Source organism: Saccopteryx bilineata, chromosome 7 (assembly GCF_036850765.1).
Source record: "Saccopteryx bilineata isolate mSacBil1 chromosome 7, mSacBil1_pri_phased_curated, whole genome shotgun sequence".
Lineage (NCBI taxonomy): Eukaryota > Metazoa > Chordata > Mammalia > Chiroptera > Emballonuridae > Saccopteryx > Saccopteryx bilineata.
The window spans coordinates 89,039,142-89,056,318 of record NC_089496.1 but is presented as its reverse complement, the minus strand read 5'-3'; the positions used below and the strand labels follow the sequence as shown (position 1 = coordinate 89,056,318).

Sequence of the window (17,177 nt, the reverse complement as noted above, 5' to 3'; positions counted from 1 at the left end):
CCAGGGGTTGAACCTAAGACCTCTGGTGCATCAGCTCGAAGCTTTAAACTTAGCCACCTGGCCAGGGCTCTTTTCTTAGAAAACTGTAAAATGGGAAAAACAGTACCTATTTCATCCTGTAATGAGGATGACTACGTGAGATGATTCACACAAAGCACTTAGTATGGTGCCCAATAAAAGTTATGGTATTAATATTATTGTTAGGTAAACTTTAGCCTGACCAGGCGGTGGTATAGTGGATAGAGCGTTGGTCTGGGACGCTGAAGACCCAGGTTCGAAACTCCAAGGTCACCAGCTTGAGCATGGGATCACAGACATGATCCCATGGTTGCTGGTTTGAGGTCAAAGGTCACTGGCTTAAGTTCAAGGTCGCTAGCTTGAGCAAGGGGTCATTGGCTCAGCTGGAGCCCCCTGGTCCAGGCACATAAGAGAAAGCAATCAATAAACAACTAAAGTGCCACAACTATGAGTTGATGCTTCTCATGTGTCTTCTTTCCTGTCTTTCCTGTCTGTCTCTCTCACTAAATATATATTTATTATTATTATTATTATTATTATTAGGTAAACTTTAGCTAAATAATATACTCTTATGAAGCTCCATATCTGCTTTGAAGAAAAAAAGAGTTACATTGCTTCTTGGCCTTTTGACCAAGATCAAATGTAGAAAAAGTCATTTGGAGGCCACTGTCTATTCGCCACCTGCCAAGACAAGTGACAGGTTAACGTGGAATGCTACAAATGAAGGAACCTGGACTTTTTAAATTTTAATTTCATATCCAAGCACAACTAAGAAGCATGGGTTTTGTTTGTTTTTATAGCCACAGTAGCTACAGGTGTTTGATTTGCTCTGTGTGGAGAAGAGCGGTGACACTGGGGGTTGGGGGAAAGGAGCTGCGACTAGGCTCCAGCCTGGTGATGGTGGTGGTTAGCCCACGTGACCTCTGCTTTCATAAGATCGCCCGTTAGGCATTCCAAGGCTGTCACCCCCTGGGAGCGCTATAAATTACAATGCATTGTGAGGATATTACTACTGTATTGGTTTCCACCAAATCAGTGTCATATGCTAAACACATCAAAATTTTTAATAGCACCAGACTAAACCAATTGGGACCAGAGCCCAAGCAGCTCATAATAAGGAGGGATCAACACTTCACTCTGTGACTGAACATGCGCAGGACACACATTTTAAGACTGGAGACTAAGAGAATGCAAACCAGTGTAATCTGTGTTGTCGGTTCTAGACATTTATGAGCTGTCAGAAAAAAGGAAAAAGAAATTCCCTCACCAATACTACCTGTCGATCAGACCCAGGAAGAAATTAAAGTCAAGAATAATGACAAGAAAATAACCCAGCCCATGATTCCATCACTGGTCTTAGCATTTCATGTAGAACTTAATAAAGAGACTAACTCCCATTGCTGACAGCCTCAGGCCCTGGGTCAAAGAACCAGCCACCCAGCTCTGGGAAGTCAGTTAATGCTGATGTGCAGACCTGGGAACAGAGAATGGACAAATCAAATAATTCCCAGAAAAAAAAAATAATAATTCCCAGAAATCCGAGCTGGCCCCCTATTCATGGGCCTATTCTTAGAGGAAAAGAGCTGCAGGGACACAAATGGCAATGCTACAAAATTACTGCTCCTACCCTCTTCTCCCTTTGATTCAGACATTCTCCAAGATAAAGGTCATATTTAATAGTGCTGCTTCTGATACCTGCTTGTTCCCAGTGTGGCTTCAAAAAACAAAACAAAAAGCAAGCAAACAGACAAACAAACAAAACTGCAGTGAAAGCCTGCCCTTATCACCATTCTGCCTACAAGGCTCACTTCCAATTACACCTTCGTTGTAAATGTTTTCCCAACAGAGTCTCTACATCCCCATTCTCACCTTAGAAAAATTACTCACTCTCATTTGTTTGGGAGTGGAATGGGATTTACTAATGAAACGAACTCCCACTCCATCTCTGGTGTCCAGCCCTGACCTCAGATTATTCTCAGGAACAACCTTGTCTTGAGGGCCCCAGTCTCCCCTAGCTTCCACATTTGGTGCTGGGCTCCTCCCGCAGACCTTGGGCTCGGGATCTGCTCAGATCATCCCAAGAGTTCCTAAGGGCCCGCTGGGAGCCCGTCACTTACCAAGTAGTTCACTCGTCTTATCATCATATTCTTCGGCCATTTCCTTCCCGTCTGGAAACAAATAGTGCACCTTCCTTCTCCCTGTGCACAAAGCAGAGAGTGCCTTACCCCCAAGCCTTCTCTTGCCTTGTGCCTTGTGGGCCAAGGAGTCTCCCTGGGAAACACCGACAGCCTTGAGCATATTGAGGAGCCCTCCCAGAGCCTCCCACTCCTTGCCAACCATCACCCACCATTACTCTAAGTTATGTCCTGGGCTCTCCTGTTCTGAAGCTTTCTTTCAACATATCTTTGCTTTGCTGTTTCCCCTACCAGAAACAGCTCCATACTTTTTTTCCATCTATTGAATTCCTCCTTGCCCTTCAAAACCCAGCTCAAATATCACTTGTACTGGGAAGTCCTCCTAACTCTCACCCTCAGCCACTTTGGCAAAATTTGCTTCATTGTGCCTCTCTAATGTTTTATTCATATCCAGGTGGAGTATTTATCACAGAGTGAGGGAAACAGACAGGGACGGACAGACAGGAAGGGAGAGAGGTGAGACACATCAACTCTTTGTTGCAGCACCTTAGTTGTTCATTGCTTTCTCATATGTTCCTTGACTGGGGAGTGGGCTCCAGCTGAGAGAGTGACCTCGGGCTCAGGCCAGCGACCATGGGGTCATGTCTATGATCCCACATTCAAGCTGGCAACCCTGTGCTCAAGCTGGTGAACCTGCGCTCAAGTTGGCAACCTCAGCGTTTTGAACCTGGGTCCTCTGCGTCCCAGGCTGACACTCTATCCACTGCACCACCACCTGGTCAGGCAATAGTATGATCCTTTTTAAAGCATCTATCTCCTCATAAATGATATCATATTTATCTTTCCCTCCTGTTCTTAAAACCAAGTTTATGTTCTCAGGATATTAAACTGGGTTTCCCAACCAAGAACTCCCTCTAGCCATTGATTGTTCTGCCTTCTTCTGCACACTTCTATGCCATTACTATCACATAGCCATACATAAGCTCTATGTGTTTTCTTCATTGCATTTACCTTGGTTATGATTTTACATCTGTGGGGTTGATTACTGCCTGTCTCTCTCTTTCTCTCTCTCTTTACTGCCTGTCTTTCTACTAGATAAGAGCAGTTTTATCCCCTCTGCCCTGCCTATGGTTTCCCTAACACCAAACATAGTACCTGGTATATATTAGAAGCTTAAGTAAATATTGATTGAAAGAATAAATGCCCATTGATTCACCATTCACTGAAAGAATCCAAGGGAGTATCCTAGCCCATCTCTTCCACCAACGTAGTGCAATCAGCCTGACCTGTGGTGGCACAGTGGGTAAACCGTAGACCTGGAATGCTGAGGTTGCCGGTCAGTCTGTGACCCCGGGCTTTCCCGGTTAAGGCACAAACAGGAAGCAACTACTATGAGTTGATGTTTCCCGCTTCTCCCCCTACTTTCTCTTTCTCTCTCTCTCTCTCTCCTCTCTCTAAAAATCAATAAATAATCCAAGGTCATAAAAATATTCTGTGAAAAAAAATGTAGTGCAATCATAAGCATTTTCATAAAAGTGGCTATGCCATTTCCCCTATTTTTACAGACGGGTAAGTGGATAGGTAGGCTCCTCAGTGAGACTAGTAACAGAGGATTAACGCCCAGCAGGCAGGTCCATCATACATTTGATGAGTAAGAGCCCCAAGGCCCTCAACCAAAGTGTTAATAAGCGTGCCCTTAGCCAAAACTTGCGATTGTATTCAATCTACCAAGCTTTTTTCCTGTCTAATTCACTCCCCCGGGACATTGTTTTCTAAAGTTGACCCTAATATAATATATTCTGGGGAAACTCACCCCTCAAAATTTGCATGTCTTGCCTGACCAGGCGGTGGCGCAGTGGATAGAGCATCGAACTGGGATGAGGAGGACACTGGTTGGAGACACCGAGGTCGCCAGCTTGAGTGCGGGCTCATTTGGTTTGAGCAAAGCTCGCCAGCTTGGACCCAAGGTCGCTGGATTGAGCAAGGGGTCACTCACTCTGCTGTAGCCCCCCGGTCAAGGCACATATGAGAAAGCAATCAATGAACAGCTAAAGTGCCACAACAAAAAACTGATGTTTGATGCTTCTCATCTCTCTCTGTTCCTGTCTGTCTATCCCTCTCTGACTCTCTCTGTCTCTCTAAAAAAAAAAAAAAAAAAAAAAATTCACATGTCTTTCAGGAGGCCCCTAGGTCAAAGCACTCTTAATCATTTGGTTGGCTCAAAGAGCTGAAAGGGGTTTTCCTGTCAGGAGTGGGGTACAAGGTGCTGCCTACAAGCAGCTGAGGGTATCTGGCCTGACCCTCTACTCGCCTGGAATCCAGTCTGGAGTCTGGGCAGGATGTTGTGCTTACTGTGGGTCAAATACTTGACATGTTTTATTGCATTTAATTCTCAAAATAATCCTATGTGCTCCCATTACCTGTATTTCACAAATTAGGAAAATTGAGGCTTAAAGCTCATACCTATGTCTAAGGGCCCAGGCTTAAACTTACTCGAGGCCAAAGTCTATGGTCTGATAACCACAATTGTATGGCTTTAAATATTTGTGAGAGGCCCTGGCCGGTTGGCTCAGCGGTAGAGCGTCGGCCTAGCGTGCGGAGGACCCGGGTTCGATTCCCGGCCAGGGCACACAGGAGAAGCGCCCATTTGCTTCTCCACCCCTCCGCCGCGCTTTCCTCTCTGTCTCTCTCTTCCCCTCCCGCAGCCAAGGCTCCATTGGAGCAAAGATAGCCCGGGCGCTGGGGATGGCTCTGTGGCCTCTGCCTCAGGCGCTAGAGTGGCTCTGGTCGCAACATGGCGACGCCCAGGATGGGCAGAGCATCGCCCCCTGGTGGGCAGAGCGTCGCCCCTGGTGGGCGTGCCGGGTGGATCCCGGTCGGGCGCATGCGGGAGTCTGTCTGACTGTCTCTCCCTGTTTCCAGCTTCAGAAAAATGGAAAAAAATATATATATATATTTGTGAGGTTGACACTGGTCCATAGGTTTACTGGTCATGTTTCTAGTGAATTACCTGTTTAGGCCTTAGCCTATTTACCTGAGTATTCATCTTTTTATTTGTATATATTAACCATGTATCATATATGTTGCATATATTGTTTCAATTGTTTAAAGTGAATTTTCCCTCCTGACCAGGCGGTGGCTTAATAGATAGAGTGTTGGACTGGGATGCGGAGGACCCAGGTTCAAGACCCCGAGGTCGCCAGCTTGAGCGCAGGCTCATCTGGTTTGAGCAAAAGCTCACCAGCTTGGACCTAGGGTCACTGGCTCGAGCAAGGGGTTACTTGGTCTACTGAGGGCCCGTGGTTGGGGCGCGTGTGGGAGGGCAGTCAATGAACAACTAAGGTGTCACAATGCACAGCGAAAAACTAATGATTGATGCTTCTCATCTCTCTCCGTTCCTGTCTGTCTGTCCCTGTCTGTCCCTCTCTCTGTCTCTGTAAAAAAAAATAAAATAAAAAAACCATATGTGAGTGTATATGCATAGAAAAAATACAGAAGTTTAGTATGAAATGTAAATTATGATTATCTCTAGATGATAGGATTATGGGTAATGTATTTTTCATGTTTCCACATGAACATAAATTATTTCTGACAAAAAATATAGTGTAGCCTGACCAGGCGGTGGTGCAGTGGATAGAGCCTCGGACTGGGATGCAGAGGACCCGAGGACCCAGGTTCGAGACCCCGAGGTCGCCAGCTTGAGCGTGGACTCATCTGGCTTGAGCAAAAAGCTCACCACCTTGGACCCCAGGTCATGGGCTCGAGCAAGGGGTTACTCAGTCTGCTGAAAGCCTGTGGTCAAGGCACATATGAGAAAGCAATCAATGAACAACTAAGGTGTCGCAACGAAAAACTAATGATTGATGCTTCTCATCTCTCTCCGTTCCTGTCTGTCTGTCCCTATCTATCCCTCTCTCTGACTCTCTCTCAGTCCCTGTAAAAAAAAAAATATATATATATAATATATATATTTATATATAACATATAACATATTTTATATATAATTATATATATATAATATATATATAAATATATATATATATGGGGTATTGGGTTCTCATTACCAACACCACTGATTCTTGGTGAGAAGGAGGTAACATCCCCCACCAACCACACACACACCAGGAGGGTAAATCCACAGGAGAGATTTGACAAGGCATAGCCATATATTTAATATTGATTTGTTTGTTGTTGTTCTCTTTTTCTATCTGCTCTAGTACATAGCGTGGCACATAAAACCTCCCTAAACGCCATTTATGTATGAGCAAGTGAGCAGCTGATTTGAATTTTCATGCTTCCCTGATTGGCCTTTACCTGTAGATGTGAGTCCCTAGATGGTATTCTAAAAACTACAGGAATTCACACCTAATTCATTCTGGCCAACAAGTGGTCAGAGACCTTGAAGTCCAGGGAAGCGGGGGCAAGACCAGCCATTTCTAGGGTGAAAGTCAGGATCCCATAGCCCTGTGCCCATCTCTTCCAGGCACAGCCCAAGGCCCTTGCTCTCTCTCACCTAAAAACACAGGGAATATTCTCTTACAAACAATGTTACAGCTGGAAAGGCCCTTAGAGATTACAGGGAGCCCATCCAGCTCATTTTACAGACAAGAAAAGTGAGGTCCAAACAAGTACAGGGGTCGACTGGAGAACCCGGTGAACTAATGGCAGATTCATAACTAGAAGTCAGGTCTCCAGCTTTTCCATGACACCAGGCTGCCTTTGCCAATGGAACCCCAATACTGCGGTTCATGGGATCCCAGGTCAAGATGCTGTTGGGGGGGCCCTGGCCGGTTGGCTCAGTGGTAGAGCGTCGGCCTGGCGTGCAGAAGTCCCGGGTTCGATTCCCGGCCAGGGCACACAGGAGAGGCGCCCATCTGCTTCTCCACCCCTCCCCCTCTCCTTCCTCTCTGTCTCTCTCTTACCCTCCCGCATCGAGGCTCCATTGGAGCAAAGATAGCCCGGGCGCTGGGGATGGCTTCTTGGCCTCTGCCCCAGGCGCTAGAGTGGCTCTGGTCGCAACAGAGCGACGCCCCGGAGGGGCAGAGCGTCCCCCCCTGGTGGGCGTGCCGGGTGGATCCAGGTCGGGCGCATGCGGGAGTCTGACTGTCTCTCCCCGTTTCCAGCTTCAGAAAAGTACCAAAAAAAAAAGATGCTGTTGGAGGATCTTGGGCTGGTCTAAAAAATTCGTAGATCACTTTCCTCTTCTATAAAATGGGGTGGAAAACAGCCTTTTGGGACAACAGTGAGGAGGAATAACAATGTAAAAGGAATTACGTGTTATTTATTAGTAACAGAACTCTGAGAGGCGCAAGGTGGTATACAGGAAACTAGGGGGTGTCCAGAGATGCGTGTTTCAGTTACGTCATCTCTCTGGGTCTCAGTTTCCTCGTCTGCAAATGCAGGACCTGGCTTGGGTGGCGGCCGCGACCCTTCTAGCTCTGACGTCCCAGGCTCTGAGGCCCTTCCCGGGGCCAAAAGCGCGGAGGGCAGAACCCCGGAGGATAAGAACGAGGGAACTCGTGGGGGGCCTAGAATTACCGTCTTGCAGCAGTGCTGTCTTCTCGGCCGCCCGCATACTCTCCAACCAGCCTGTCATCGCCATCTTCCCTCCGCCCAGCTGCGCGCCTAGCCGCTACCATGGCGACCGTTCCGCCTATGGCCGCTTCCGGCCGACCCGGAAATTGTTCTGGTCATTTTCCTTCTTCTTCCCCCGCCCCCACTACAACCTCTCTCATTGGCTGCCCTGGTAAGTAGTAGTTTGCTCTTGCCCATCCCTCAGGAGACTTGCTGGTCCTGAAGTTGACCCTACCCCGGACCGAATCCCGGGATTGGGAGGGAGCCCCTCAGGGCAGGGTCCGGATACGCCATCCCTCCATGGTTCGCAGCTGGGAGTCGCGAGCACGCTTCAGCTGCGCACCGCGGCGGGTGCTCCCCACCTGCCGGAGTCTTCCCCACCCCAGCTGTGAGGCCGAGACTCCCCGAATCTCGGAAGGCGCCACACACCTGTGGCCATGCCCCATCTTCCCGCAGCTGCGGGGCTGAGCACCCCCAGGCCGATAGGCCTGCGACCGGCGCAGGTGCAGGATATTCCCTCTGCCTCCCTAACTTCGCACCCCCACACCCGCACCCTCAAGTTTTCTCTGCTGGTCAGTGATGGGGGTAGAGAAAGATTATGTGGAGTTTGTGCAGATCACCCAGTCTCCCCATCTCTTGGGAGCCCGAGTCCTTTCTAAAGAGGTAGCTCCGTCTCCTACCGTGGTTCCATTTCCTTTTGGTTACCCTTAGGGTTGCAGCAGGGCAGATACTGCACTAAATCTTTTTTTTTTTTTTTTCTGAAGCTGGAAACGGGGAGAGACAGTCAGACAGACTCCCGCATGCGCCCGACCTGGATCCACCCGGCACGCCCACCACGGGGCGATGCTCTGCCCCTCCGGGGCGTCGCTCTGTTGCGACCAGAGCCACTCTAGCGCCTGGGGCAGAGGCCAAGGAGCCATCCCCAGCGCCTGGGCCATCTTTGCTCCAATGGAGCCTCGCTGCGGGAGGGGAAGAGAGAGACAGAGAGGAAGGAGAGGGGGAGGGGTGGAGAAGCAGATGGGCGCCTCTCCTGTGTGCCCTGGCCGGGAATCGAACCCGGGACTTCTGCACGCCAGGCCGACGCTCTACCACTGAGCCAACCGGCCAGGGCCTGCACTAAATCTTTAGAGCAACTTCTCTGAGGAATGATACTGTTTTGTACCCCTGAGAAGTTCCCTCAATAGTTTCATTCTTCTCCAATTTTTCCCAGTACTTTGACTCTGAAAGGCTGGTGGTGAGTGTAGAGCAGGGGTTGGGAACCTTTTTGGCTGAGAGAGCCATGAATGCCACATATTTTAAAATGTAATTCTGTGAGAGCCATACAACAACCCGTGTACCTTACGCATTATCCAATAAAAATTTGGTGTTGTCCCAGAAGACAGTTGTGATTGGCTCCAACCACCTGCAACCATGAACATGAGCGGTAGGAAATGAATGGATTGTAATACATGAGAATGTTTTATATTTTTAACATTATTTTTTTTATTAAAGATTTGTCTGTGAGCCAGATGCAGCCATCAAAAGAGCCACATCTGGCTCACGAGCCATAGGTTCCCAACCCCTGCTGTAGAGCTAGGCTAAACCATTAAAGTTCAAATACATTTGGGGAGATCCTGGGGAACTGAGCTACTGTCCCTAAGGCTTGGTCAGTAGAGATCCCACCTCCAAAGACAAAGGTTGGGGAACCTCAATTCTGGGTTGCCACATTACAGCTGCCCTGATCAACCCTCAAACAGAAAGGCCGGGATCTGGCCGGACCTCAATGGACCCCAGGGGTATCTTGAAGGCATTTCCCAAGCGGAAGAAAACTCATTCCAATTCAACATCAAATGCACTTGTAAAGATTCCCAAGAGGGAAGATGGAGAAGGAGCAAGAGGTGAGCGGACCGGTCTGAGAACTGTCATGTGCTTGAACTCTTAGACTTTCTATATTGTTAATGGCCAGAATCAGATATTAGAGCAGACTCTGCCTGTCCAGGGTCTGCAGGTTGGTTTATACCTGCCTTGCTCTAGGCCTGATACTGTGTCTCTGACAGACCACTTGCTATGTTGTCTTCTACACCTCCCTGAGACCTCCATCAATCAGAAAATACTCCCTCTATGGAGATGGCCAGCAGAATCCTTTGCTTTTCAGAAGGTTGTTTGCATTGTAGGGGCCCCAGAAATCCATCTATAGTTCCCCAGAATTATATTTTGCAGCCAAATTGACAAATAGATGGCAAAAGTTTTCAGAAGATGGGAAGGGAGGACCTATTAGACTCTGAGGCCTATAATGGCAAGACATGTGCCATGTACCTGATATATAGCAGGTATCTGTTACTGCTTGTTGAGAGAATAAATGAACAAAGTGACTTATAGGGTGTCTACAATGTGCCAGTCACTGTTCTAGTTTACACAAGGGAACAGGACTTAAAAATCCTCCGCCTTTCATCAAATGATGGCCCATAAGGAAATTAACTGTGTGTGCTTGTGGTGGAACCCCCAGAAGGCAGGCTGTCTAGATGGAAGGAAATGATTATTTCTGGGTAGGAGACTATAATGGGGTCATTCGGATCATGTCTGAAATTTATGACAATAGGTATCTGGCTATCTCCTTTATAGAGTGGCTGAGCTCCCTGAGGGCCCATGTTATGCCCACTGGCATCGGGCGAGCCCGGGCAGAACTCTTTGAGAAGCAGATTGTCCAACATGGCGGTCAGATATACCCTGCCCAGGCCCCAGGGATCACTCACATTGTGGTGGATGATGGCATGGACTGTGAGCGAGCCTTCCGCCTCCTTCGACTTCCCCGGCTGCCCCCAGGCGCTCAGCTGGTAAAGTCAGCCTGGCTGAGCTTGTGCCTGCAGGAAGGAAGGCTGGTGGACACTGCAGGATTCAGCATCTTCATCCCCAACAGGTGGGCTGGTCTCAGTCTTTCCTGAAATGTTTTCTGGCAGCATTTTGAGCTCTCTCCTTGGGTTATTAAAAATATCTCTGACTGCCTAATTGAACACATTAGAAAACCAAGGTTTCTAAGTAGAGAAGGATTGGAAGTAGAGATAGGGTGAGACCTTCGTTGTCCTACTTGCACCATCCCTGCAGATACCTGGACCAACCACAGCCTAGCAAGGAAGACCAAAACTCTTCTACTCCTTCTGGAGCCTGTGAGGCTCTGTGCAGGACAACTCGTTCTCCTCCGCCTACTCCCACTAGACCTGTGTCTCCTCCCCCGAGGACAGAAGAAGCTCTAACTTCCCAAGCCCAGGTAAGGAGCCTTTCAGCTCTCACAGCTCCCTTTCCCTGGGAACTAGATCACAGAAACAGGGAGGGCCTTGTGGTTGTTCAGAAAGTCTAGGGTTCATGAGAGAGGAGGGCTCTCTTTATTGTTAAGCCATTCAGCTTTTCCCAGAACTCATCACTCCCGTATTTGCCCAGATCATACTTACCATATGCCACTGGATCTTAGGGCTGGGCCTGAGGAAGTCAAACGAATCACAGTCCCACGCTTAAGGAGACCTGAGTCTGCTGAAGACTCAGCTTAATTCTTGGGTCTAACTAGGAGACTGAATCCCCACCTTAGAGGAACATTAATGGGGAGCACGAATTGATTGTATCTTCTTCCTTACCTCAAGCATGGCTCTGATGATGAAACCAGTGATGGGGAAGAGACCCAGGTTAGCACAGCTGATTTGGAAGCCTTGATCAGTGGCCACTCCCCCACTCTCCCTGAGGGAGCTGGTGAGCCTAGCCCAGCCCCTGAGGGCCTGGAGAAGTGGGTCTGTGCACAGCCTTCGACCCAGAAAGCAACCAACCACAACGCCCACATCACAGAAAAGCTGGAAGTGCTGGCCAAGGCCTACAGTGTTCAGGGAGACAAGTGGAGGGCCCTGGGCTATGCCAAGGCTATCAATGCCCTCAAGAGCTTCCACAAGCCTGTCGCCTCCTACCAGGTACTTGGGGGCGGTACCAGGGCATGGTACACACAGGGGTGGGATGTGGTCTTCTCTTTACTGGCTAGAGGTTGGTGGAGGCACCGGTCACGAGTGAGAAGCAGGTGGAGTGGTTAAGATTTTATGATGTCTGGGACTTGCACAAAAGAAAAAAGGTGGGAAGATTGATGAAAGCAGATTGGCAAATCTTGATAATTATAAACATTGGGTAATGGTTACTTGCAAGTTTGTTACACTATTTTCTCTACTTTGAAATTTTTTCCATAATGAAATGTTTAAAATATTTAGACTCTTGAAGCTCACAGACTGAAGTTTGAATTCTAGTTTTTATCATTCAGTAATTGTATGACTGTAGGCAGTTACTTAAACTTTTTGAATGTCACTTTCTTCACCAGTAAAAAGGGACTAAGAATAGTAACAAATTCAGTGTTCCATGAGGATGACATGAGTTACTCTCTGTAGTGCGTGAGCTAACACAGTCAAGTAAGGCCTCGGTAAATGTTAGCTCCCACTGTTGTGATGATGGTAGTGACTAGTATTACCATCATTGCCTTTTCTTTTCTTTTTTTTTTTTTTTTTTGTACCTTTCTGAAGCTGGAAATGGGCGAGACAGTCAGACAGACTCCCGCATGCGCCCAACCGGGATCCACCCGGCACGCCCACCAGGGGCAACACTCTGCCCACCAGGGGGCGATACTCTGCCCCTCCGGGGCGTCGCTCTGCCGCGACCAGAGCCACTCTAGCGCCTGGGGCAGAGGCCAAGGAGCCATCCCCAGCGCCCGGGCCATCTCTGCTCCAATGGAGCCTTGGCTATGGGAGGGGAAGAGAGAGGAAGGAGGGGGGGTAGTGGAGAAGCAAATGGGCGCCTCTCCTATGTGCCCCCGCCGGGAATCGAACCCTGGTCCCCCACACGCCAGGCCGACGCTCCACCGCTGAGCCAACTGGCCAGGGCCTCATTGCCTTTTCTATACTTCCTGTGCTGCTCTCTATCCCTCTGGGAACCAAAGGACAAGTTACCCAGCCATTCCATCTAAACTTATCGTCTTCAGTTGTGCCCAAACTTGATGCAGCCATCAGTTGCCAACTGGCCAGGCGGGCTTTTACTTAGACATCTGCTAAAGGAGTCCACTTCCCCACCCTCTGGCTCTCCCCTTCCTATCTATTCACTCTCTTTTGCTTCCTCTGCCAACCCCCTGCTCCAGGAGGCCTGCAGGATCCCCGGGATTGGGAAGCGGATGGCTGAGAAGATCATCGAGATCCTGGAGAGTGGACATCTGCGGAAGCTGGACCACATCAGCGACAGCGTGCCTGTCTTGGAGCTCTTCTCTAATATCTGGGGAGCTGGAACCAAGACTGCCCAGATGTGGTACCATCAGGTCACACCTTGTCCCAGCTCCTTCTCAGTTTTGCTGTGTCTCAAAGCTCCTGACCTGCAGTTGATGGGCATGAACCCAGACTGTCGGGAGACCATTTTTCAAAGGGTCCAGGGCTCATGTAGACCCCTCTTCTAGCTCCCAGAACCACCCCGTTGCTTGGTATACTTGAGGCATTAATTTATGGAGATAAGAAGTATGTTTCTCTGTCTCCCAGACCAGCAAGGGCCTTCCTGAAGAGACCGGGCCTCAGGGCTGAACATCCAGAGCAGTGGTTCCCACATCTAGCCTGCCCAGACTCCCCCCGTGAACCAGTATTTCAGGATTGTGGCAGGACTGGGCTGGGACTTGTCTTCCATGCTGCCGGCCTTCCCCAGTTCCATTGATGTCCGACCCATCTGCTCCTGGGATGGTTTTGCCTCAGTCTTCCTTGGAGCCTAAGGGTGATGGAAGCCTTGTGTGTATGCTCATCCACTGCCTCTTCATGGGTCCTGGATCCTCATAGCACCCCCACTGGCTTCTTTTCTTCAGGGTTTCCGGAGCTTAGAAGACATCCACAGCCAGGCCTCCCTGACTTCCCAGCAGGCCATTGGCCTGAAGCATTACAATGATTTTCTGGAACGCATGCCCAGAGAGGAGGCTGCAGAGATTGAGCAGACAGTAAGCAGGCGTCTCAGCGGTGAGGAGAGCCAGGCCCCACTATAAGGCCAGGACCTGGCTCAAAGCCAAGAACCCCTGATCCCTCTGATGGGGAGCCCAGCAGGCGAAGGAAGCTGTGGGCCATCGGAGGTTAAGACTGAAGGGAAAAGAGCAGTTGAGACTAAAGCTATGGGCTCAGAGGAGGGGTGGGTGACTGGTAGGGAAGGGCTGCAAAACCAGTGCCTTGGATTAGGGTTCTCGGTGGTTGGGCAGAGCAAGCGTTGGCTTAGATGCTAGAATGGGGTTGGGACGGGGTTCATGTTAGGGTTAGATTAGAGATGGGTTATAGTCAGAACTACTTAAGGATATCAGTTTGAATGGAGCTAGGTTAGGGTGCGTCAGGGCAGAGGTTCTTAACATTTTTTGATTCACAAACTTCTTTGAGAACCTAGTGAAAACTATGGATTCTTTTTCTCCAAAGGTTGTACAAATATACCAGGTTTTATGTCTCTTTTCAGACATAGGGACTTTCTGAAGCCCAGTGCCAGTAGGATTAGGTTTGGGGTTAGAAGAAAGCTAGATTATTAAGAGGTGAGTTAATTTTAGGCCTGAACTAGGAGAAGGGTTTTCTTAGTGTTGGGTCCTTTTAGTTAAGATTTTTGGTTGTCCTAGAAATAAGGTTTGGCCAAGGTTAGGATTTGATTTAGAGTTGGGTTAGGCATCAAGCTCATATAAAACCTAGATGAGAGAGAGAGAGAGAGAGAGAGAGACTAGGGTACATTTAGGTTAGAAGTATCATTTGTTCAGTTGGCATTAGGATTAGAGGCTTGTTGGCATTAGGATTAGAGGATTAGAGACTTTGGTCTAAGGTTCTGGTAGGGTAAGACTCCATGGAAACTCTGTGGACGGCTTAGTTGAAATCAGTCTCCAGTTCTTCTCCAGGCCACAGGAATCTGAGGCTGGTGCAGGATGGCTGAACAGGCCCTTTTGTTCACCCATCACCAGGCCTTGGTGTTAGTGATGACACTGTCACTCAGCCACAGTGTCCAGGCAAGGAGAATGCCCCCGGGCCCCCCTGCCCATCTGGCCTGCTCCCCCCCATTGAAGGACTCCAACCGTAGGAGTTATTGATGGGATTACTCACCCTGGGCCTCCTCCCATCTTCTTGGGAGACTCAAGAAGGGAGTGAGGGGATTAGCAGAGCCGCCTGTCAGGAGAATTGAGGTGTCATGGTTGAGTGTATTCAGGGTCCCAGAAATCTCAGTGTCCTGGGGTAGAGGTGGAAATCCATCTGCATATGAAAGGCCTCCATGTCTCTGGGTCAGGGGTTGATGGGCTTATCCCTCTCAATGAGGGATGACCCTTCAGTTGACAGTCTCTGTCACAGCTCCTTCCTCACCCAGCCCCATCCCTCCAAGTAAGGATGTGGACATTGGCTCAGACTGGCTCCCTCCACTCCCCTTCCCTCCTCCACTCTCCTCTCCTCACAGGTGTACTTCTGTTTCTGGGCTCCGTTTTCCCCCAGGCATAGACCCAGGGCACCCTGCTAGCCCCCTGTTCAGGCCTCAAGCTCCAGCTCACACACTCTGCCCATAGCACCGAATGCATAGACACCTAGGGCTGCTGAGGCCTGGCCCACAGCTTTCCGGAGCCAGCCCTTTGTGCCAAGTGGAGTTTCACAGACCTGGCACATGGGGCAGGGGCTAAGAGAAGGTGTGTCTTCTGCTCTGAAAGAGCCCGAGAGGGACAGTGCTTTCCCTCCAAATCAGAGCAGACATCTTAGGTTTCTTCTTGAGCTGCCTTCCATGGTGTGAGCACGTCTTCCTCTCTCTCCTGTCCTCGTGGAGCTAGAGAACTGCGGGGCCGTTCCCTCAGGCTTTCATCACGCACGCAGGGACTGGCTTGGGGATGAACCGGAAGTGGGCTCCTGGGTCAGGGCCCTTGGACTGACAGGAGAGGAACTCCTTGAAGAGCTTAAGGTGCACAGCCCCTCACCCCTTGCTGCTCTCTCTCAGGTCCGGGTATCAGCTCAGGCCCTCCAACCTGGGCTGCTGTGTGTGGCATGTGGTTCCTACCGACGGGGAAAGGCAACCTGCGGTGATGTGGACGTGCTGCTCACTCACCCAGATGGCCGATCTCACCAGGGCATCTTCAGTCGCCTCCTTGACAGCCTTCGACAGCAAGGTATAAAGTCCATCTATGGGTGAGCGGGCTGGCAGGGGGCAGGGCAGGGCGAGGTGGCCCCAGGAGGGAAAGCCTCAAAGTTGCAATCTCTAGGCAGGAGGCAGGGGAATTTGCTATATGAGAAGGCTACCTTGTAGCCAGGGCCATTGCAGGGAAGAGATGGGGCAGCCCCACACCACCAGTGCTCAGTGCCACTTGCAGGTGGAATGTCTCATCTGATCATTCTGTGACACTGTGGGGGATGGGAGGAATTTCTATGCACATTTTACAGGTAGAGAGACAGGGTCAGAGACGAGGACAAGGTCAGCCAGCGAGTAAATATGTGACCTGGGACTTAAGGACCCAGGTTGATGGAGAGAGAGCTGAGGTGATGGGGTGGCCCAGGGCTGGCCCCTGGCCCTCCCAGCAGCCCTCCTGTGTTGGACCAGGGTTCCTGACTGATGACTTGGTGAGCCACGAGGAGAACGGCCAGCAGCAGAAGTACCTGGGTGTCTGCCAGCTCCCAGGGTTGGGGCGACGGCACCGGCGACTGGACATCATCGTTGTGCCCTACAGCGAGTTTGCCTGCGCCCTGCTCTACTTCACCGGCTCTGCCCACTTCAACCGCTCCATGCGGGCCCTGGCAAAGACCAAGGGCATGAGCTTGTCGGAGCATGCGCTCAGCACAGCTGTGGTGCGGAACACCCGAGGTCTCAAGGTGGGGTCTGGCCGAGTGCTTCCCACCCCCACTGAGAAGGATGTCTTCAAGCTCCTGGGCCTCCCCTACCGAGAACCAGCTGAGCGGGACTGGTGACCCAGGGCTGGGGCAGAGGGGACACCCAGCGGGATCAGCTGCCCCACCTGGCCATCCAGTACTCCCCTCTAGCCTCGGCTAACCCTCACCACTGCAATCACTACCTTCCTGGGCCTGAGGGCAGGGCCAGCCTGGCTCCAGGGTCTGCCCAGCCCTCCCCCGACAAGGGCAAGCTGCTCTCCCTTCTACTCTACACCTCTGGTAGACTTTTGCACACGGCCCCTTGTCCCATTTTAAGCAGGACCAGGTGGCTGGTTTGAAGCCAGTTTCCTGGGAAGGCCCAGGCAGCCCCCTTCCCTCCCCTGAGGAGGGTCTAGCTGCTGGGGTGGGGTGGGGGCTGCAGGGGGAGAGGGAAGCAGCTGTGGCCCAGCATTACCCAAGACCCTTTGGAGCAGAAGAATGAGCCACTCCGTGGCCTCCCTCCACCCACCCTGCTTCCTGTGCAGCTGGGGGTGTTGGGAGGGGGTGCCCAGCCTCTGTGAGGACAGAGTTTGAAGGCCCAGGAGCCCAGTAAAGTGCACTTGACATTGAA

The 17,177-nt window shown here is 50.4% G+C and overlaps 2 protein-coding genes across 5 annotated transcripts in view; one reads left to right on the top strand and one right to left on the bottom strand.

Moving 5' to 3' along the window:
* DPCD (deleted in primary ciliary dyskinesia homolog (mouse)) overlaps nt 1-7,807 on the bottom strand; it is a 20,493-nt gene extending 12,686 nt beyond the window's left edge. Inside the window, exons 1-2 of the mRNA XM_066238818.1 lie at nt 7,692-7,807; nt 2,136-2,216 (exon numbers count right to left, since the gene is read on the bottom strand). Coding sequence (XP_066094915.1) covers nt 2,136-2,216; nt 7,692-7,755 — 145 coding nt within the window. The 5' untranslated portion in view covers nt 7,756-7,807. The remainder of the gene's footprint in view (nt 1-2,135; nt 2,217-7,691) is intronic.
* On the top strand, nt 7,789-17,177 carry POLL (DNA polymerase lambda). 4 transcript variants are annotated; one of them, XM_066238814.1, is made up of 9 exons: nt 7,789-7,899; nt 9,440-9,604; nt 10,329-10,623; nt 10,809-10,971; nt 11,339-11,656; nt 12,859-13,032; nt 13,561-13,689; nt 15,684-15,852; nt 16,281-17,177. In XM_066238814.1, the coding sequence occupies exons 1-9, from the start codon at nt 7,791-7,793 to the stop codon at nt 16,643-16,645; spliced, it is 1,887 nt and encodes a 628-aa protein (XP_066094911.1). In that variant the 5' UTR covers nt 7,789-7,790; the 3' UTR covers nt 16,646-17,177. The 4 variants fall into 4 exon arrangements, with proteins under 4 accessions (XP_066094911.1, XP_066094912.1, XP_066094913.1 ...); XM_066238816.1 differs by having other exon boundaries at nt 7,843-7,899; nt 9,464-9,604; XM_066238817.1 differs by lacking the exon at nt 7,789-7,899 and adding an exon at nt 8,213-8,230.

Excerpts from the sequence above, each read along its gene's own strand:
- POLL (XM_066238814.1), top strand. The coding sequence starts at position 7,791 with ATGGCGACCGTTCCGCCTATGGCCGCTTCCGGCCGACCCGGAAATTGT. Across the intron at positions 10,972-11,338 it reads CTCTAACTTCCCAAGCCCAG|CATGGCTCTGATGATGAAAC; the intron begins GTAAGGAGCCTT and ends CCTTACCTCAAG. Across the intron at positions 13,033-13,560 it reads CCCAGATGTGGTACCATCAG|GGTTTCCGGAGCTTAGAAGA; the intron begins GTCACACCTTGT and ends TCTTTTCTTCAG.